Source organism: Diplotaxodon limnothrissa, linkage group LG15 (assembly GCF_057381915.1).
Source record: "Diplotaxodon limnothrissa isolate DT_005_m linkage group LG15, D_limnothrissa_male_GT1.1, whole genome shotgun sequence".
Taxonomy (NCBI): Eukaryota; Metazoa; Chordata; class Actinopteri; order Cichliformes; family Cichlidae; genus Diplotaxodon; species Diplotaxodon limnothrissa.
Window position 1 is genome coordinate 36,309,613 of NC_140610.1, and position 21,471 is coordinate 36,331,083.

The 21,471-nt window shown below is 40.5% G+C and overlaps 2 protein-coding genes across 2 annotated transcripts; one reads left to right on the plus strand and one right to left on the minus strand.

Annotated features, from left to right (window-relative positions):
* The first annotated feature begins 226 nt into the window (after window positions 1-226).
* On the plus strand, window positions 227-3,218 carry LOC146617906 (prostaglandin E2 receptor EP4 subtype-like). The gene is made up of 2 exons (XM_085373625.1): window positions 227-1,197; window positions 2,455-3,218. The coding sequence occupies exons 1-2, from the start codon at window positions 385-387 to the stop codon at window positions 2,800-2,802; spliced, it is 1,161 nt and encodes a 386-aa protein (XP_085229751.1). The 5' UTR covers window positions 227-384; the 3' UTR covers window positions 2,803-3,218.
* A 3,997-nt stretch (window positions 3,219-7,215) lies between these two features.
* Window positions 7,216-19,933, minus strand: slc35e1 (solute carrier family 35 member E1). Its single transcript, XM_085372378.1, has 6 exons — window positions 19,591-19,933; window positions 17,585-17,655; window positions 10,490-10,627; window positions 9,607-9,732; window positions 9,278-9,523; window positions 7,216-8,788 (listed from the first exon to the last, which is right to left on the minus strand). The coding sequence occupies exons 1-6, from the start codon at window positions 19,916-19,918 to the stop codon at window positions 8,549-8,551; spliced, it is 1,149 nt and encodes a 382-aa protein (XP_085228504.1). The 5' UTR covers window positions 19,919-19,933; the 3' UTR covers window positions 7,216-8,548.
* Window positions 19,934-21,471: the final 1,538 nt, after the last annotated feature.

The window sequence follows — 21,471 nt, forward strand, 5'->3', positions numbered from 1 at the left end:
TCATATCTAACACAGAAAATTCCGCTGAAGTCTCATCTGTGACACTGTCGTCTCTTTACCCCCTTGTTCAGTTCACTTCCTGACAGACATCACTGACGGCTCACTGACAAATGAGAAAGGGAACGGAAATCCTATCCATCACTTCTGTCAGACTGCTGGATGCTTCAGTATATTAGAGACAACCCACCACTTTGCCCACAACTGTGCGCCACGACCTCTCGGTAACTTCTGGATTACTGGAAAGCAGAGGGGATGAGACTACCAGAGAACATGCCCCTGCTGAGTCATTATCTTTTCTTGCAGTAGGCTGAAGAGGAACTGCGCTTCCAAACCCACAACACACCACAGGTAGCGTCTGTAACTAAGGCTATCTCGTGGATAGAAATGGAAAGCTCAAACTCTACGCACGGACCTTATTCAATAAACGAGACCACGACTCAGAATTCACAAACAGACCGTGTCGAGAAATCAATCAATTTACCGATTTTTATGTTTGCTGGAGGCGCCGTTGGGAATTTAATTGCAATAATCGTTCTTTCGGTATCAAGACAGCAGCGCAAATCTTCAGCTTTCTACACGCTGGTGTGCGGGCTGGCGGTGACGGACCTGCTGGGCACTTGCCTGGCCAGTCCGATAACTATAGCCAACTACCTTAACCCCAATGTGCTGTTGGACCAACATGTCTGCGAGTTTCAGTCCTTTTTGTTGCTGTTTTTCGGTTTGACCGGACTCAGCATCATATGCACCATGGCAGCAGAGCGATACCTGGCCATATGCTGCCCGTACACCTACCAGCGGTGGGGAGTGGACCGACGCTTCGCGCAGAAGCTTCTGCTCTTCATCTACATCAGTCACATCTTCTTTTGCTGCCTCCCAATGATGGGCATGGCGAATAGCACACTGCAGCCGTCCGAAACCTGGTGCTTCATCGACTGGAGGAAACACGACCCCGTGTCCACCACCTACTTCGTCCTGTACAGCGTCGTTAGCCTGCTGCTGATCCTCGGCACCATCCTGCTGAACCTGGCGGTGTGCGGCGCGCTGCTGATGATGCGCCAGAGGGTCGTGCAGCTGCCCGTCACCAGAGGCAGCGTCCGCGAAAGGTGGAGAGCTCTGTCCTCGGCCGCAGAGACTCAAATGATCGCGGTGCTGGTGATGACTTCTGTGGTGGTCCTGGCCTGCTCAGCCCCACTAGTGGTAAGAGAAGTCTTTAATTAACGAGTGGTGCGCAGAGAAACTTTGTTGTAACACTGCCTGGCACTTATAAACACGAGGATTACCAGTATTGTACTGATTAGTATCGACACAGCAGTGCGAAACATGCATTTTGACGCCGTTAGCTTTAATTAAAACTGGCCAAAAATAATTTTACCCACTTTCCATCTTATTTTTCCTCTAAAGCGATGCACGCAGTTAGCCTGAATTTCACAGGCAACAACTGCCTGTGAAATAACGAGGAACTACTTAAATCTGTAAAAGGACCTAAAAGTGGACGAACGTAGTGCTTGATTTGCTCAGTTTGCTTGATTCCAGCAAATATGTTCAGTACGTTCAGCATCAGATACTCCAGAAGTTCAACCTAATATAATTGGATAAATATATATCCCACACACACACAACAATATGTATCATTAAAATGACTACAACTGAAAACTTCTGGTGACAGTTTAGCAGGGCTACCTTCACATTTTAGGCATTTAACTTGCATGCCAGTTCATTAAATATTCTTGTATATTTGATGAATATAATCTATATTGTTTTCTAAAGTCCAGTCATTACCTGGTCACAGTGGTTAGCACTGTTCCCTCACACCAATAAAGTTTGAGTTTGAAGTTTGAAGCCTTTCTGTGTGGAGTTTGCTTATTTTGCCTGTGTACTGTGGTATTAAGGCTTCCTCTCACAGTCCAAAGACAGGAGGTTAGGTTCATTCTAAACTGCCTATAGGTGTGATTGTGAATGGTTGTCTGCAACAGGCTGGTTACTGGTGCAGGGTGTAATCTGCCTTTAATTGGATAAAATTTGATCATTTCTCTTCACCTCATACAGGAACTTTATATTTTGGCTTTTCAGAAAAGCCATGAAGTGTTTACACTGTGTTAAACAATGTGGATTTTATTGTGTTAGAAAATAAAGTCCCTGTCTCCAGAACAGACTTTATTAGTCATTTTCTGCTCAAAGCTAACGTTTATTTTTTATACTTACAATGTCCAGCTAAACCCAAATAGCAGAAATTAATAATGCAACAGCTTGCAAAATATTTGTAACCAGAGGTGTAGTCTACATGAGGACAGCGCCTTAATGTTGAGTTTGCTCATTCAATCCAGGAATCCAGGAATTTGATTTGATTTGACAAACTTTTCTTTTTTAAGATGACAAAACAGGAAATCTTTCTGCTTATGAGCTGTTAACAGTCTAAAGAAATATATTATAACAGCTCCTTTCTTCTGTTTTAAGGTCCGTGTGTTTGCAAACTGCTTCAGTGATGAAAAAAACTTCAAAGCAGACCTGGCTGCCATCAGGATAGCCTCAGTTAACCCCATCCTTGACCCCTGGATCTACATCCTCCTCAGGAAGTCCCTGTTCCGCCGGTTCCTCGGTTTATCCAGGCGAGGCAGCAGCAGCCGCAGCAGCTCCCCTCCTTTAACGCAAACCACCCTATTTACTACCAGCATTGTGAAGGACAGCAGCGTGTTCACCCAGCTGATGTGCAATGCCAGCATCATCACTCAGCTCCCCGCTACTGTCACATTCACTCCGCGCGACACGGAGAGAGCCTCCAGCAGACTTGACTCTGCTGAGTGAGCACATATTTGACACCGATGAATGTTTGCTGCGTTATGGTGGCATGAAGAGCTTCACACGCGACTCTCTCTCAGAGCCGCTGATGATGAAGATGTGGTGGGCCCACAGCACGGAGGGATCCCCAGAGCACCTGGAGGATTATTTATTGACTGAAAGAGTTGTATGTCACGGGGCTGACAAGAAAAGAGAAACAATGTTTGATTGAGTTGTTGTTACTGAAGTGCAATGATAGATCGAGCCTTTCCATTCTGTCCAACCTCCCCTTGTGGCTTCCGCCTAGCTGAGACACTCTTTCGCTAGATGAATGTCATCTCTCATGGGGCTCACCTCCACCTTTCCCCTTCCACCTTCCTCCAGATGTCTCTGACAGTGCCAAAGAGCCATCAGATGGTTCTTGTGATGGACAGGATCCTCCCTCAGCTCCAACAGTGTTTATGGAAAACTCCCCGATGGTTTGTGTGGGTTTCGTTATTTCTTTTTCATCAAGAGAAACATATGAAATTAATAGAGCACTGACCAAAATATGCCGATGGCTGTTTGTAATAAAGACTCATGTTTGCACTAGAAAATCAGTCAACTGTCTTTGTCCTGGAATGAAATCATGGGCGCAGAAAGAGCCAAGTGAAATAGTGAGAGGTCACATCAACAGGTGACATCAACAAAGAAAAAGTACATAGGATGAAAGAGAAGCAAAAAACCACATCCACTTTATCTCTTTCTTTATGACAAATACATTGAAAACAAAACTAAAAAACCCCACCACGCCAAAAAACAAATGCAGGGAAATCAGGTCATTAGTCATTGTGTGTAGGCAGCTAAGCTCTAAAACACTTTCGCCTTAATGCTAACAGTCTGCACTCCTGTGTAGAGGAACACTAAAGAGCTGTCACTGGTGGCTAACTGAGGCTGCCAGCATCCATCATAACATGGAAAGAGGAGAAAGTGAGCTCCGTGTGCCCAACAAAGACACGCTGCAGATGTGCGTCCTCCTCTGAAAGATCATGTGGAGCCACATAAAAGAAACTTGTGCCTGTTGTTACCATACCGACTTCTTGTAAACACAGTCTGGTGTAAACAAACATGACAGCGTACACTCGGAGCTTCAAGTAAATCATTCAGTTCTACTTAAAAGTGCTGACATTTGTGCTGCATTATTAATTTGTGCCCACTAGGGGGAACTAACTGACATTTTTTTAAAAAAATATATCATCAACATGTGGTTTTGCCTTTGGGAAACTGGGAGATAAATAAGGTTTTAGCTCCTAATCAAATACCAAATTGCCATTTTATTCATCACCACTTTGTATATTATCTGCACAACAGTGGCAGAGATACTGGAAAGTTTTTAAGTGAAGAAGCACACATTTGAGGCCAGGAAGAAACATACATGACAGAACAGAGCAACTGAAATGTCATGTTAGATTTATACACGCTCTCCTGAAATTAAGCGCTGCACACACATAATCAAGATACTTGGACCTGATACTTGAAACTGTGCATCAACAGGGAAGAAAGGTGATTTAAGGGACGTTAATCGTGTTTCAGAAACTGCTGATCCGCTGGGATTTTCCTGCACAAAGATTTAAAACATCCAGTCAAGGGAGTTTCTCTGAGTGTAAATGGATTGTCAAAAACAGAGGTCAAAGGAGAACAGATGTTTTGAGATGACCAAGGTTGTAGAAGAACATGTCTGAATGAAAATTGCTGAACCCTGAGGCAGATTTTATACAGCAGCGGGACAACAGGAGACTGGAAATACATTACCTCAGGGGTGGGCAATTCCAGGCCCAGAGGGCCGGTGTCCCTGCAGGTTTTAGATGTGTCCTTGAACCAACACAGCTGATTTAAATGGCTAAATTAGCTCCTGCAGTTCTCCAGAGGCCTGGTAACGAACTAATCATGTGATTCAGGTGTGTTGACCCAAGGTGAGATCTAAAACCTGCAGGACACCGGCCCTCGGGGCCTGGAATCGCCCACCCCTGCATTACCTGGTCATTACCTGCTGCAGTATTTGGATGGACGGGTCAGATTTAGGCATCAAAAACACAAAAGCATGGAATCATCCCGCTTGTATCAGTGGTTCAGGCTGCTGGTAGTCTAATGATCTCAGTGCACTTTGACCCCAGGAAAACCCACTGAGCATCGCTTAAACGCCACTCCCTATCCAAGTATCGTTGCCGACAGTGTCCATCCCTTCACGAGTACAGTGTACGCTTCAGAGGATAAAAATCTCAAATCGTCTCATACTGGTCTCTTGAACATGACCGCGAGTTCACGGATTCACCAGATCTCAATCCAACAGAGCATCTTTGGGATGCGGTTTCATATCATGAATAATATATTTCCCTATAACACTTTAAGCAATAGATGGTAATCCTTAACTGCAAGACACATTATCAATATTTAAACCTTATTAGAAAGAAACCTTTTTACTGCAGAGGTATTTTAAGAATATTTGGCTGCTAACACTTTTACTATACTGGGATTTTTATTCATACTATTCATTATTCATACTTCTTTTATCAAACATTTATCAGTTAAGAGAACACGCAAACATTTTCAGTCTTCAATTGTGTATTTATTTAAGCAGACAAGACTGTGCACCCCCCTGTACAACATTTCTGTACACAGACACCATAAATAAAAATCTAAAAACATCAGTTAAGTAAAAATTCTTTCTAGAGATCCATTGAAGAGACACAAAAATAATTATACAAGTTTTACAAAGTATTCTCCCCCTTTCTCGTCAACATTTAGATCCCTTTAAAAAGCTTTATGACAGACAGAGAGAGGAAATTTAAAATAATTCGCCTTTCAAACTTTCTCCCACTTTCAGAAACAGAGCCGGCATGAACCGTCCACGTGTCCTACGCGTTATCGTTTAGGAATTTCAGGTCTTGTGGCCGAGCTGACAGAAGGCCTCTCTCTGGTGGCACGTCAGCATCAGAAGGATTACACCCTTTCTTTTGGCAACAGGAAGAAATAAGTGAGGAAGAAAAAAAAAAAGCACGAAGGAAAGGCGAGATGGTCTAAAACCGTTAGAGCTGCACTCTGCATGTGACTGGAAGCAAAATATTCTTGAGCCGTGACGCGATCGTGTCAATTTCTTTGTAAATCACACTTCTAAAATTTTCTTGGCTCTTCATCTAATACGATACTTCCCATCTGAGATCTGTGAATTACTGCACCAGTCTAGTAAGAAGATGAGTCATTTTCTTAATGGGTGAAGAGTTCCCTCCTGCTGTCTGCAAAAACAATTTACACTTGTATTATTGTAGATTTAAAATCATGCCCGTGCATCTTGCAAGACTGAAACATTTCAGATTTGTCAATGTTCACATTAGCAGTGGCAGAAACTGCAAAGACATTGCAGTGAAATAATAAATAAAACCGCACGTTTCTTTATCTTTAAGCTCCGTTTTGGGCTCCACCAACTCATTAAAACATATCTGGATCTTTATTATAAACAAAATCTCCCCTCCTTAAAAACTGATTTTTATTAAAACTACTTTTTAAACATCTGCAAAACCACTGAGCGCTTCCATAGAGGTAAAGAAATGGGCTCTTTAATTTGCTGCCATCACTCCACTATGAGTGACACAATCACATTTTTCCCATCGGATGCAAAACTGAAACTATGCTTCTCAGTAGATAAAAGCTGAGATGATTAAATCTAACATTTGAAATGGACGCTGAAGTCATAGAAGTTCGAATTCATCACTTTGTTTGTTTTTATTTATGGTTACCGTTTGCGGTGGGGAAAATGTCACGAAGGCCAACACAAACAACAGACAGCCTCAAAGTGAACAACAGACAACAACACACAAACTATATTTCAAAACAATGGACAGCGAGTTTGGTTGTATTGCAATGTTTCTGATTAAAATTATTCTTACACTGAGTAGAGGACTTAAATTTCAGTATGTAATCTAATAAAAAATAAAATAACATGGTGGCAGTTAATAGCTAGTTTTCTCCATGAATCTAGAAAGGAGTAAACAGACACGTTCTGGAGACACTAGATGTGGTGGGGAAAAACCCACCAATCACTGAATACCGTGACAGCATTTAATTAATAACCCTCCCCAAAAACCAAAAAAAGAAAACAAGCTCACAACCGGCGCTCGATTCGAAAGCAACAGAGTCAAAACAAAGAAAAACTGTCTTCCTGCACTTTACAGTAGTGATGATAGAAAGCCCACCTGAAATTACAGGTGAATCTTTCATTGCACAATCCAAACCTCTGTCCAGTGACTCTATGACGCCAGTGTTGACAAATTAAAAGAAAACGCATCAAGTGGTTTGAAGACGTGCAAACTCGACACGGCGTTCTGTTTTTAAAAACTGAAACATGACAGAGGAGCTTTTGGTTCAGGCTGACAGAGCTTGAACCAAAGCTTGAAGCTTCGCAGACTGATAAATACAAATAAACCAAAAAAAAAAAAGAGTCTCCATGACAACAAAAACAACTCCATTATATTTTATGTGGTGGGATACAGAAGAAACAAATACATCCTTCATGTATGAAGCTGCACATCTTTTGTTATGCAAATCTAATTTTAGGCCTTATTCATTCATTCAAAGACATAATCATACAAGCGCTTTTTCTAAGCTAACATCCACGCACACACAAACTGGAGTGTCGGTGTGTTCAGGATACTTTGACGAGCAGCCGGGAATTGAAACACCAACCTGATTAGTAGACGACCCGCTCAACCTCCTGAGCCACATTTATACCAACAAATAATACAGTAAACTATTTTCTGTTTCACCAGGGAGAAGCACAGATCTGTATGAGGTCACTGACCTTTCTAGATAACAGAAATGGTCTCGCTCTTCGTTCAACGATGTGGTTTTCATAAGTGTTTGGCTTTATTAAACATTTATGAACATCAATGGACTCATCCGCTTTTAATTTGGAGCATTTTTCCTAATTGGGCACTTTTATTAGTGGGAGTGTGGATATCGATTGAATGTATACAGTCTGTGGCTACGCTAGAGGCTCTGTGAGGTTTTTAACTATATAGAATATCATTACAACCCATCTTGAGTGTTGATATGTTTCAATCTGGACAGAAAGAATGAATGACTAACACCTGGTGTTGAAAACATTGCCAATCACAATATCAGATCAAACCTACAAAACCCACTATATTCCCAAGAACTCCCATCAGCATTAAGGCTATAATTTATTCACTGATGACTAACTCAACAGTTTGTATCTCCCCACATTGTCTCAAGTAAATTTTAAAGAGAGAAAAAAAAGACATGAAATGCCAAAACCTAAAAATTTTAAGGATCTTGACTGAACTAAAAGACACGACAGACTCGTAATTCGGTGCACGTCAACATTCACAGTGATGGTTACACATGACGTCCTTTCCTCTCAAAGTAAACAAACTAGAATGTTATGGCTGGTAGTGAAAACAAAAATCAAACATCTGCAAACAGTTGTGTGGAGATCCTTTTCCAGCTACCTTCCTGGCCGATACAAACCGATTCTAACCGTCGCGTTCAGTCAGTACCAAAAAAATAAATAAAGACCTACACCAAAGCTGACTCAAAATGAAGTTTAGACAGGGAGAGAGAAGGGGTGGGAGGTCACATGACTGGCCCGTGATGTCAGACACCTCATTCTTCAACACAAACAGCCCTCAGTCTCCAGGTGATTGAGACCTGCCTCTGAGCCGCCGGGCTACACGCAGTAATGTCTATGACAGCTACCAGAGTGAGGACGAGTCCTCCTTTACACCACATATTGGTGGTTGCTGCTGTAGTTTGTCGTGTAGGTCTGCTGGCTGTACTGGAAGTGGTCAGTCAGGACGTGGTTCCAGCTGTGCTGCTGCTGCTGCTGCTGCTCTGGGCTGTGGGGGAAAGGCACTGACCCGTTGGCCTGGATCTTCTCCAGCGCCGGGTTGTCAAAGGACATCAGGTCCTGTTTGGAGCCCGGCAGCAGCTTCTTCTCCTTGTTAGCGTCATACTTGGCCTGTTGGCAAAGGACAAGAGCAAAAAGATTTGAAATCAACCAGGTTTTAAATGTTGGATCACCTGAACTGACCACGTAGGTCACAATGGTCAAAGAAGATAAATGAGTGCAAAAAAGGAAAGCAGCTCAAGTTGGATTGATGGTAAAACTACTGGAAGAAGTCCTTTAAGGGTGAAAGCAAAGCAGTCTGTGGACTGAAAATAAACAAGGACAGGAGTGTAAGTGGACTTGGGGGCTGGTAGAGAAGCAGATCACTTAGAGACAGTAAGTTCCAGACCCTGAACTCTAAGTGCAACATTTGTATGTTTCTCTTACCCCACGACGTAAGAAAGGTGAAATTATTTATAGCGTGTGTGTTTTGACAACAATGACATAAAACAGGCTTTGCATCACATCCAATTTAAACAACAGAAGCAAGTGCATGTTGCATCGTGCCTTAATGGATTAAATGCACATCTTTATAATGAACTTTCGCTCGGGCTGACTGACCTTGTTGTAAAGGAAGACTCCGACGATAGCAGTCATCATTCCCAGGACGTTTGTCAAACTGACGGGATTTCGCAGCATTAGCAGCGAGATGCTGATGACCATGATCCTCTTGGTGGCGTTGGCGACGGCGTAGCTGAGCGGGCTGACGATGTTGAGTATACTGAAGGCGATGACGTTCTGAGCAAAATTGCAGAACCCACTGATGAGCAGCAGGATAATGGTACTCATGGACCCCGAAACATCCGTCTGAGACGAAAGGAGTTACGTCAGATAAAGCTCACGGTCACCGAAGCGGCTCTAGTTCACGCCAGACTCTTACTGCTACTCACCAAGTCTCCATTCACCAGAAACACAGAGAGGTCCACCAGAACCCAGGTGGGCAGCATGAAGATCACAGCGTTAAAGCCCAGGATGTTCAGCAGCCTCAGGTGGTGGACCCGCGTGTCACGCAACACCTGTAAAAACACAATAAAACCTTAGGCTGCAACTCTGTTAATGCATCTTTAAACTGATATAAAGAACTCTGTAAGCATTTCAGCACACTTTCAGAAATCTCCATTTCTTTATTATACACTCAAGAGATTTAAAATGCACCACTCTATTTTTTGTCCAATCTGGGAAGACCTTTCATCTGTTAAGAAAACTATAGCTGCCTTTTTGATAACATGTGAGACTTTGTCACACCCGACTGATTATTGTGAGCAATCCTGTGTCGTCACAAAACCTTTATCCGGCTAACGCACCCAAGCCTATTTAAAAAAAAAAAAAGGCACCACAGGTTTGGAAAAAATGACATGTGAGATTTCCAAGACTGGGGCAACCTGAGTGGGATCGTGCCACTGGGATGCTGGAGGAAAAACCCGTGAAGTTGTTTGAATGCAACAGGACAATCCTCCTCATCAGACTCAGACACTCAAAAAAAAAAAAAAAAAAAGTAATACTGCGTTATTAAATCCCTTGAGTGCATTTTCATTTCCTCTCTGTTAATGTGTCATAAGTAGGAAGGAGAAGGAGATCCTACATTGACTTTTTTCCCACCCTTTGAGACTCAAAAAGTGGCAGTTAAACTGTGGCTATGATTTGAATGAAAAAACAGGAAGTCTCTAACAATGTCTGCTGGTTCATTTGGACATTTTTCAGAGAAGAGAAAAAAAACAAAAAAAAATCAGCAGATCAGCACACGTGGCACACAGCAACATGAGGGTGGATTACCTTTTTGGAGAAGATGTTCTGCAGTGAGAAGCAGAGCGTGGCAGCCAGAGCGCTGATTAGTCCCGTCATATTAAAGGACAGCTCGGTCACTGTGGCCAGCAGCACCCCACCAATGATGGGAATGAGCGATACGTATACCTAAGACCACACAAAGCACAAACTGTTTCATCACTTACATCTAAAGCAACACATTTAGGAAATCTCATTTCCAGCGCAGGAAATATTTTGCACTCTCTAGCAAAGATGGCAGGTTTATAAAAATAAATTAGCAACCATGTTTGTAATCAATGAACTGCTTTAATTCATTCATAAATATGCATCCAATCAATATAATGGTCTAACAGACAGTAACAGTAACATAGAGAGAGAAGTATTTCCCATGACAAACTGTGCTGATGTACTGCTGGCAGTAACGCCTGTAGCTTATCAGGAACAAACTCAAAGTCTACAGATGACATGTGTTTATAAATATCTGTTTTGGCTGAACAGCTGGTGAAACTTTGTCTTGAAAATAGTAAAATTGACTTTTAACATAAACAAGTAGAGAGTTTCTGTTGTCTCACAACATCCAGATGATTCACTGATTGAGCTATTAGTGAATACATTTTGTAGATCAGCAGTCCCCAACCTTTTTCGCGCCACAGACTGGTTTATGCCCGACAATATTTTCACGGACCGACCTTTAAGGTGTCGCGGATAAATACAACAAAATAAAACTAGTACCGGTACCAAAAAAAAAAAGATTTATTCATAACACACATGAAAAGACCCAGGAAAACCGAGTTAACGATAAAAACGATAACAAAATAACGCTGAAAACCCATAAAAGCCCTGAAAACCATACATTTCACACCTGAGCTTCAACTCTCGCAGCCCGGTACCAAATGAGTCACGGACCGATACCGGTCCGAGGCCCGGGGGTTGAGGACCGCTGTTGTAGATGAACTGAAAAAAGAAAGTAGTAATTGTAGCCAAATGAGTAAGAATGTGAGCAGCTTGGTGCCTCCTAATGATACAGTGATGTGAAAGAAACGTTTCACAGGCCTCTATACTCCATGATTTAATCGCTTATAGAACCACCTTTAATAGCAATAATTAAAAGTAACTGTTTTCTGTATGACTAGGGTTGTTCGATATAACGATATATATCGGATGACGATATAAAAACGTCTATCGTTTCATTTTACGCTATCGTTTGTTTTATGGTGTCGCAAAATAAACTTTACGGCAATATTTTTTTTTCGTTTTGATGATCACTGTAGTGGCTATATTAATTTCTTAAAGTTCTCTCTTTCTCTTATATTTAATATAACCACACTACCGACGGACAAGCGCCTGTTTTTATGGGTTGTCGTTAGCAACAACGACAGTAACAGCATCGCATGTCCGCTTGTTTATTTTCCACATAAACCTTTCACAATAAAGCTCAAGATCCTGAGACTATTCAAAATAAACGGAATCACGTGAAAGAGTATTATTGACGGATGAGAAGCAAAAAAGAAGTTGTCAGGTGCTAAAAAATAAATCTTAGACTCAAACGTTAGAACAGGCTTTTCCCCGTAGCACGCCATGTAATAAATACTCACAAAGAAAACGGCGGCTGTTACAACTTATATCTAAAAATGTGGAGTTTCATGCATTGGTTAAAACACTCGACTCCAGGTACACGACGCCCAGCTGGAAACGCTTCACCTACCCGAGATTCACAGAATTTACAGAAAATATTACATTTTTTTGATTTATATCGTTATCAGATGATAGATGTTTTATATCGGGATATGAGATTTTGGTCATATCGCACAACCCTATGTATGACTATCATTGTGGATGAATTTCTTCTTCACAACATTGCTTCACTTAATTGAGGTGTGTGTTTTTTTTTGTTTATGCACAGCTCTCTTTATGCCCTGCCACAGCACTTCAGTCAGGTTGAGGTCTCGACTTTGGCTTGCGTGATGCAATAACTTGATTGTTTTCTTTTTCAGCCATTCTGCCTGTTAACTCAGTTTGGGACTGGCTTTACTGTCAGACAGGTGGCCTTGGTTCATGGTTATTGTTGCCCTCCTGTTGCTGTAAAACAAGCCTAAACCATCACTGCTCCACCACCATGCTTGACAGCAGGTATGAGGTGTTGGTGTGATATGTTGTGTTTGGTTTTCGCCGATTGTGGCGTTGTGCATTATGGCCCAACATCTCCACTCTGGGCTCGTCTTTCCAAAGGACACTGTTCCAGAAGCCTTGCAGTTTTTTTAGATGTAACCTTTTAAGTTGGGCCTTAAATTTCTTTCTCCTGGGAACCCTTCCAAACAAGTCAAAGTTGTTCAGTGTTTTGCTAACATTACTATCATGAACTGGGGTGAATCTGATGGGACTTCTACTCCTGGGAAGCCTTTGCACTGTATTAACAAACACCAGACCAGCAAATTGCCAAAATGACTGCTTTTATAGAGGCGGTCACACTTGCTGAGGATCAGTTATTGAAGGGCATTTGATTAGTAGCTCCTGGCTGCTACTTATCCTCTTAACTCCTATGAAAGCAGTAAGCGTGTAGTGCATGGAGTCGTGTAAAAACTCTTTCATATGACTGGATAAACATTGGTTCGTGTTAATTTGGTCAGCACCTCAGAGAAAATGTGAAGCAACATTTCCGACACTGAATTAATAAAACCCAAACATGACCACATTTTCACCCACTGAAAAATAAAGAGATAACAAGAAGTGGAAAATTTCCAAAAATGGTTGCTGCACAAGTAGACATAATTTCACATTAATGTGTGTTAGTGTATTTCTAATCTTCAGCACAGCGATTAGTCCAGAGTGTGCAGCTGGACCTGGTAACTCTGCTTAGACATACACTTGAGGAGAACAGCTCATCTACAGATTCATTTGCATCCTGAAATACAGCATCCATCACTTGTTATGAAACCCACTTGTGCACCTACACACTCACCCACTCAGCCCCCAACAAACCACTCTGAAACTAAAAAAACAAAACAAAAACTAAACACCGAACAGCAAATAAATGCTCTCAAGCTATCAAACCACTCTTCATCTCACATGAGCAAAACGCACAAGACCAATAAGACAGCCTCCAACTGAGCTAAACCCCCCAAAATTTCCATTGGTATCATTGTGACCCAAACTGAACTGCTGCAGCACAACATACTTAAACTAGCTCCATTAATGTGTTGTTTAATAATTAACCAGTCTCTTAACTGGATGCACTACAAGGAAACAGTTCCCAGTAAAAACTTGTTCACACACCCTCATGTTAAAAGTTAACTTCTGATAACACACCAAAAGTGCAGGTGCATCCACAAAAAAAAAAGAAAGAAAAAGATGCAGGTCTACTTACTGGCATCACAAAAATATACAGTGGGGACAACGTTGAACCTTCAGGGAGGAGTTTTCTATTTTGGTAAAGGCCCAGATTTGTGTCCTAATTCAGGTGCTCCAAATTATTTTGGAGATTTAGACTAAAGCTTAAATTACACTCCACAGTGGTGTTGCAGTGGCCTGCATTGCATTGTGCTGACAAGGTGCTCTCCACATAAAACCCATCCAATATCATGTAGTCTACCAATTTTACCTAAATTATAACCATAAGCATAATTAAAGTCCATGTTTTAAACATTACACATTGATAAAGTGTTTTATGAGACGTATTATAATAAGTCTCATACAACTTCAGTTCTCACACGGTCATCAGAGCCATGTTGCCTCCCGTCTCAACACTGAACTGGAAGATAAACATTACGTGCTAATCTCAGACTCTGAAGACTTTCACATGACGCAAACTCTGTGTAAACATTTCATTGCCATGGATCCAGTTAGGTTTTGAACACTGCATCTATGTTTAAGTTTAGACTTAAAACTTCCCTTTTTGATAAAACATATAGTTGGGCCTGAACAAGGTCAACCTGAATCCTGCCATAGGCTCCTGCTGCTGGGAGCTTCTCATGATGCACTTAGTGTGTCTTATTTACTCACTGTGTGTTTACACATCAATTTGCATTTTAATAACTGTTAAATAACTGTTTTACTAACTATTAAAATGCAAAGTGATGCATTCTGGCTCTATACCACAGACCCGTCTTCCCCTTCTCCTTTCCATTGTCGCCAAGAGCTTCCTGGTTGTTGGGAGTTTCTATATATTATTGTATGTTCTTGCAGTATAAAGCTCACTGTTGTTGTCATTTGGTGCTATAGAAATAACATTGGATTGAAATGAACTGAAACTAAACTGACAGCTCAGTCTAAAGTCAGTAAATGGATGCTACACTTGAAAGGAATTCTGGGATTTGTGATACTGGGCAATGTAGATCCCACTATCAGTAGTTAGAACCTAACTACTAGAGTTAGGGTTTTTTTTTTAGATGTTATAGGGTAAATATCTGGTACTACAGGGCTAGGAATGTAGACTCTTAGGAGTGTCTGATCTCAGACAGCAGATATGGAAACCAGTAGAAACATGTTTTCCAGGTAGGGGACTGATAGTATATTTATTCTCATATATACAAGGCATAGAACATTCCTTAAAATTATTACAATTAAGCGCCTGGTTTTTATGTTAAAGCCTGAATGTAGAATGAAACACACACACTTTTATATCCAAGTTCAATGTGATATTGAAATTAATATTTTTCAAAAGCCGACTTCTGTTGTTATTACATCCAAAAGTTTCAAGGTATTATCTCTAATGTTCCCAATATGAATTTTTGAAATACTCATATTTATGTACGGCAGGCAGAGCACAAGGTTTTAGTTTGATTTATGCACCTTCACATCCCTGCAGGAAGTTTATCTTTTACCAATAAGAAGACAGGATATGTGCTGGGTGCCATTACAATGTGTATTATAATGGTTTCTACAGACCTTCAAATCTGCTGCCAGAGATAACAGATCCAAATATTCGAAGATTTCAAGCATCCATTATTCTATGTCTGCAAGCTGCACTCCAGAGTGTCCGCAAATCACATTTAAAATACTTGAAGCACGGAGCTCAAGTAGTTTTATTGATAATGGAATTTAAAATAGTCTTAAAGTGGATCGTTTCTTTTGAATATAAAAGATTTATTTGATGAAGAAATATAAGAAACTTGATCGGTGTTTCACGAAGGGAGTTTTCTCATTTAACTCTAATTTAATACAAGTCTGATCAAAGTCAATGCAGCTTTCTCTTTTTCTAAGGAAATATGAGCTCAGCACTAATATGTTTATATGACACATCAACCAAACAACTAATTACTTAAGAACGTCATGACATTAAGGACTCCAGGATAACTCCCACATTACAATCAACAGTTGGACAGCTTACTGTACTCCTACATTCCCATCATGCTTTGTTTATTATTAAGAGCTGTGTATACTTCGTCATGAGCGAGGGGCGATTCCTGCACCAAACTATTTTAATCATTGCTATGTGTCTGTCAGTGAGACTTTGTGGGAAGGTGGAGCACAAAAACAATGGAAAGTTGTTACAATTTGGAGGGGATTCATCTCCTTTTATTTGGAGGATGCACTCTACATGTGTCCTACTAGTTTGTTCTTTGCCTTCCACAACCAGTGCAAAAGAAGAACCAGGCATTACTTGTGCTCAAACGCTAACCAGTCGATTCTGAATTTATGCTTTGGATTTAAAAAAAGAAAAAAGAAAAATTAAAGCTAAACTAAATGCTGAACAGAAACTGTTTCCAGCATCTTCATTTTGACTCACCACTAGGGCTGGGCCATATCATACCGTTCACGGTAATACCGGTATAATGTTGGGCAATGATAAGAAAATGAAATATCGTGATAGAATATGGGTAAAACGCGCATGCACAGTGCCTTTGTTTTCATACGCACATGGCGGAAAAAGCATGGCGGTGACGGAGAATGAGAAGGGCGAAAGCGGATCGTTGAATGAAACAGATGAACCAGAATTGGTTTGTAAAAATGCTGCAACTTCAGTGGTGTGGAACTGGTTTAGCTTTCGTCCGTCACATACACATCAAAGCACTATTTTTGGTAGACCATGCTAGTCGTTATTACCGTGTTTTTTCGGAAACTACGGCACACTTAAAATCAATCCTTTGATTTTTCTGAAAATCGACGATTTTCTGCGGTACACGTCGCTCGAAAATCTGTCAAATGTTTTAGTACGACGATGCTAAGCTACGAACCCGCACCGCTTGATGGATTGTCGGAGCATTGCGGCTATCGTAGGCAGGAGCCTCGCGGAGTGATACGTACTGCGCTTCAACATAATATTACCATATTGTGTGTGTATAACCTCTTTTTAAGTTTTGTGGATATTATACATGGTTATGCTGAGGATATGTCCGCCAATTTCCACTGTTAGCAAGGAATTTGCATTTGCACTGTTAAATTTTTATATAACTTTACTGCACATAAAAAAACAGCTGCTTGTTTAAGTGAAAATACATTGATGAGGTTTTTTTGCACTAATAAAGTTGTGGAGTTGTAAAGTATTTTGTCTAGTGTCAGTTATATCGTTATCACAAATTTTCAAATGTATATCGTGATAAATATTTTTGGTCATATCGCCGTGCTCTACTCACCACTACTGTCTCACGTTTCAAAGCGCACTCGATGAATGGCAGCAATTACCAATGCAGATCATCTTTAGTTGCAGTGCAGTTCAATCATTTTAATTGTGATATTAAAGTGCAACAATTTGTTGTTGCACAGACTGAGACAAAAAACTAACAAAAAGCCTTAATGCAACCTTGCAGTGAAATGCAATCCAAGATATATTTAATTGATATTAGTTGAACTACCAATTGACGTACTGCTAATGCACAGTGTTGTGGTATGCATGGCCCCAAACACAACTGTCTAAATAACAGAAGAAGTGGGGGGTTAAATGGGAATTTATTAGGCGAGTGTGGTCACCTGGTATAAGAAAAAAAGCCCCTCTTCCTCTCTCACCTCCACCCTCCCTCAGAAGGTTTCATCAACTTTGTGGACAAAAGCCCCTACAGATGGCTGTAATATGAGATCCAGGACAGACACAGCAGCACTGTGCCACATCACCACTGCTGAGTCTCAGACAGAGCAGGCCTTGTCGTTAGCCGTGCTCAACCTACTCACCTTTGTGGTCTGCTTCTCTCTCATGATAATTCTCGACAGCAGCACAACCCATATCGGCATTGTAGCTTTGACTGTAAAAGACATGACAAGGAACGACGTCAGTTTCTTTTTTCTTGAACAAACATGAACTATTAACAGGCAGCAAGTAGGCACGGTACGTCAGAGCTAGGCCCACACCTCTGTCAAACATCCAACCTGTCACAAACCTTGGGTTTGCACACCTCCCTCGACTGCACTTGTTTCATTTAAACACAGACTAAAGCGCAACTCAGTTTATCATTATGTTTTTTCTTCTTCTGAAGAACAATGCCAGAGTAGGCGCTCAGTACTGGCGTCACACAAAGTAGATATAATGATCATTGTGTAGGTTCACAAGGTTAGAAGCTCATTCCTAAAGTAAAAACACTGATGCAACTGCTGTGGCTCCAAAACTCAGGTCAGAGGCGACAAAGATATTTTACAGTGACATTTTATTTACAGACTTGCTCTAAATCAATTGTTATTAAGTATCTGCTAGACTTAATACAGAAATAAGTAAATAAAATTGAGACTTTTAGAGTTGTTTCAAGTTGGAACGTGTAGCTACATTACAGTGCCGTGGAGTTTGAAGGCGCAATTAATGAGAAATTCAACATGTGTTGCTAACTTGCAGAATCTGCAGGTAATAAGAGAGAGAGTGGAGAAATCAGAGCTGATGAAATTCATCTGCCACAAGTCCCAGGAGTCAGTGGAAACTAAATTAATGGAATAATCTTTAAATGACACAATAGATGCAAAAGGTGAAAGTAGTTCAAAAAGGTGAAGTTGATACATACCACGGGAAATATTTGAATTGAACTTGAGGAGGGTTTAATATGTGTATTTCCATCTTTCACAGGATAAGAGGCACATGCTTCCTGCTTTTTTTCTTAAAAATGCAGATCAACTATATAGTTCTTTTGGGGGCTATAATTTGCGGTCCTATTAAATGAGAAGGTTCACCTTTTATTTGCAAAAAAAGAAAAAGAAATAGGGTGGGGAAAAAAGACAAAAGTTCCATACAGGGTTTTTAAATTTACAACATTTGTTTGATAGCTGTCTGTAAAGATTAGCCTTGTGATTCAGATTAGTATTAATACTTTAATTTATGCATCTTGCACTATATTTTTCTTACATGTGCATTTACTTTAGTTTTGCATGTAGAGTATATTGTGGTTTTATACAGTTAGTTGCTGTAAATCCATTGTGCTTGTATAATGTGGTTGTAAAAGTCCAACCAGAAACAAGGTTGAGTTAGCAACAGATAATAACTGTTTTTCATGCTTTGTACTGGAAGTGCCAAATGGCTCTGTCCCTTAAGACAGGGACTAAGAAAACATTCAGATTAGTGACATGATAGTATTATTATGATACATTTTTATAGATTAAGCAGCCTGGTGTACATTTCCTGGGTGCAACATAATCACAGCCGGATCTTAATATTTCCTTTACGTTACCAACAGTATTCCTACACTATTATATAGTGGCTTTCGCTTCTTTCAGCTCAATAACAATGTTTAAAGGACTATGTGTTAGTATTAGCCGGTTTTTTTTTATTTACATTTATCAGCAGGTAGCCTCACAAAAATGTCACTTCAGCTTGTTAAAGGAGAAAAAATCAGTTGCAGAGGCTCGCATGTTACATGGTGGTTTAACATCTAAGTTAGGGAAGCACGGCGGCTCATTAATGGACCCTCCCCCTTAGCTATGAAGCTAGCAAACAGCAGCTCATTAGTAATTCTTTGGAGAGTCTAAAGCTAATTAGTTTATATTAAGAGGACACGAAGCGAGATTAATTAGCCTCATTAAAACAAGACCTACAGTACACAGATTCTACGTGGGGCCCACAGCCTGGTTAAATGCCGTACCACCCTGCGTTAGCCGCGATGCTAACATCGGCTGACAGGACGGACACATCATCAAGTTACCCCGGCTGACAGGCTCCAGGTGGCGGCGCATTAAAACGAACACAAAGCCGCTGTACTCACCGGTATGCGCGTACGACACGGGCACTTTCCATATGCTGAAGTGAGCCGACACGGAGGCAAAGTATTTTCCGAAAGCTAAAGGCAGGATGTACCACCAGTAGTACCTGCTCGGCAGTTCTGTTTTGGGGACTCCCCAAGCCCGCAACAGCGGGGGGAGGAAGACGACGATAGAGATGATATGAAAGAGAGAGACCGTGACCGGGTACGGGAATCCATTGAGGATGATTTTGTTGACAACATTTCCCCCCGAGCTGACCGTGTACCAGCACACACACAGCGAAACTATCCGGATCCCTTCCCTGACCGGGGTCCGCTGCACCGCAGCCATCTTCCAGCGCGGAGTGACGAGTCACCGGTGGTGTGGATGCACCGGAGAAGCTCATCCGTCACACTCACAGCCGCGAACGCTTCCGGGCGTACCCTTCAAAATAAAAGACAACAGTGTCCGTCGAAAGATGTTCACCGTGGGCGGAAGTGTACAGCTCACATCTGTAAATACGCGTTAAAACCAAGGTTTTTATAGTAAGTTTTATACTATAGTTTTAACTTTAGTATTATTTAAATTAATTTAGTGTTACTTTGGTTTAAAAAATATTTCTTACTACTTGCTTGATTGATTGTCGTGTTTATTGAGATTCTGGATGAGACTGTGAGTTAAGTGCTTTCAAAAAGTTCAATGTTTTTATTGCAATACCTGGATTGATTTTTCTAAACCTTGCCTCTGACATATGGTCTCGATACATAAAAATTAAAAAGACTGAACATTTTCAAACAATAAAAACTAAACTGAAACAAATGTAACTCTGGAAACAAACTGAATTAAAACCAAGAAGTCAAAATGAAATAAAAATAAAAGCTAATTTAAAAAATACAAAACTACGATAACTCTAGTGAAAACTTTAAAACAAACACAGCTCTGTGCCTTTATCAAAAAGTACTGTCATGCTGAGTATAGACATTTTAAACATAACCCATTATTGTACATGTTTATTGTAAAAAGCCAGTATAACTGTCAGTCTCAGCCTTTTCTCTTTTATTGTCACAAAGTTAATGACCATCATTGACACTATCAGTTTGTAAACATATAACATTTATTGTGAGGAGATCTGAGTTCAGGAAAAATTACCGCCCAGCCCTGATGTAGATGTTAAGCCTTGGTAGAAATATGCAGTCTCAGACTGTTCGTGTTTAAAAAGGGAACTGAACATTCAGATTTTAGAAGACTGATACAAAGTCATTGTCAGGCAATCTAACACAATGGTATGGTAATTTCACATGATTTTTAAAGGCTGTATTTAGAGCTGCGACTAAGTACAGTACACGTATATTACTTTAGTGTAAGAAAATGTCTAAAAAAATCTGGTGCCAAACTGAAAACGTAGCAAATTCTTGTAACCAAGATTCTTTTGAAATTACATGTAAAAAAAAAAGAAAAAAGAGAGAATTATTCAATCAGTTGCCAGTTTTTTTTGTTTTTAACTAAATGATGAATCAGATCAGTTCCTTTCCATTTATAGAGGACAGTATCAGTTAATTTTATTAGGAACTGTCCAGTTATATTATGAAAATATCATGGAAATCGTTTCTCTTAGTGATGAATGGAAATGTACATAAGTGATTTACATGCAGAGACAGTACTGAACTTGTTCTGGATTTAATTGGTCAGGAACATCAGTAACTGCAGAGCCCTTAAAAAAGGAAAAAAAAAAGGAGTGAGTGTGGGTGTGAGTGGGGGGGTTAAAGAGATGACATAATAACAATTCCTTCATTTTCTTTTTATTAACACATTACATGTCCATTGAAAAGGACTAGGTAGCAAATATATTGTCTTTTGCATTCAAATGAACACAAAAGGATCATACCTGTACATTCACTAAGGCT

Excerpts from the sequence above, each read along its gene's own strand:
- LOC146617906 (XM_085373625.1), top strand. The coding sequence starts at position 385 with ATGGAAAGCTCAAACTCTACGCACGGACCTTATTCAATAAACGAGACC. Across the intron at positions 1,198-2,454 it reads CCTGCTCAGCCCCACTAGTG|GTCCGTGTGTTTGCAAACTG; the intron begins GTAAGAGAAGTC and ends TTCTGTTTTAAG.
- slc35e1 (XM_085372378.1), bottom strand. The coding sequence starts at position 19,918 with ATGGCTGCGGTGCAGCGGACCCCGGTCAGGGAAGGGATCCGGATAGTT. Across the intron at positions 10,628-17,584 it reads GAGAGAAGCAGACCACAAAG|GTATACGTATCGCTCATTCC; the intron begins GTGAGTAGGTTG and ends GTGTGGTCTTAG. Across the intron at positions 8,789-9,277 it reads GAGTCTTCCTTTACAACAAG|GCCAAGTATGACGCTAACAA; the intron begins GTCAGTCAGCCC and ends CTTTGCCAACAG.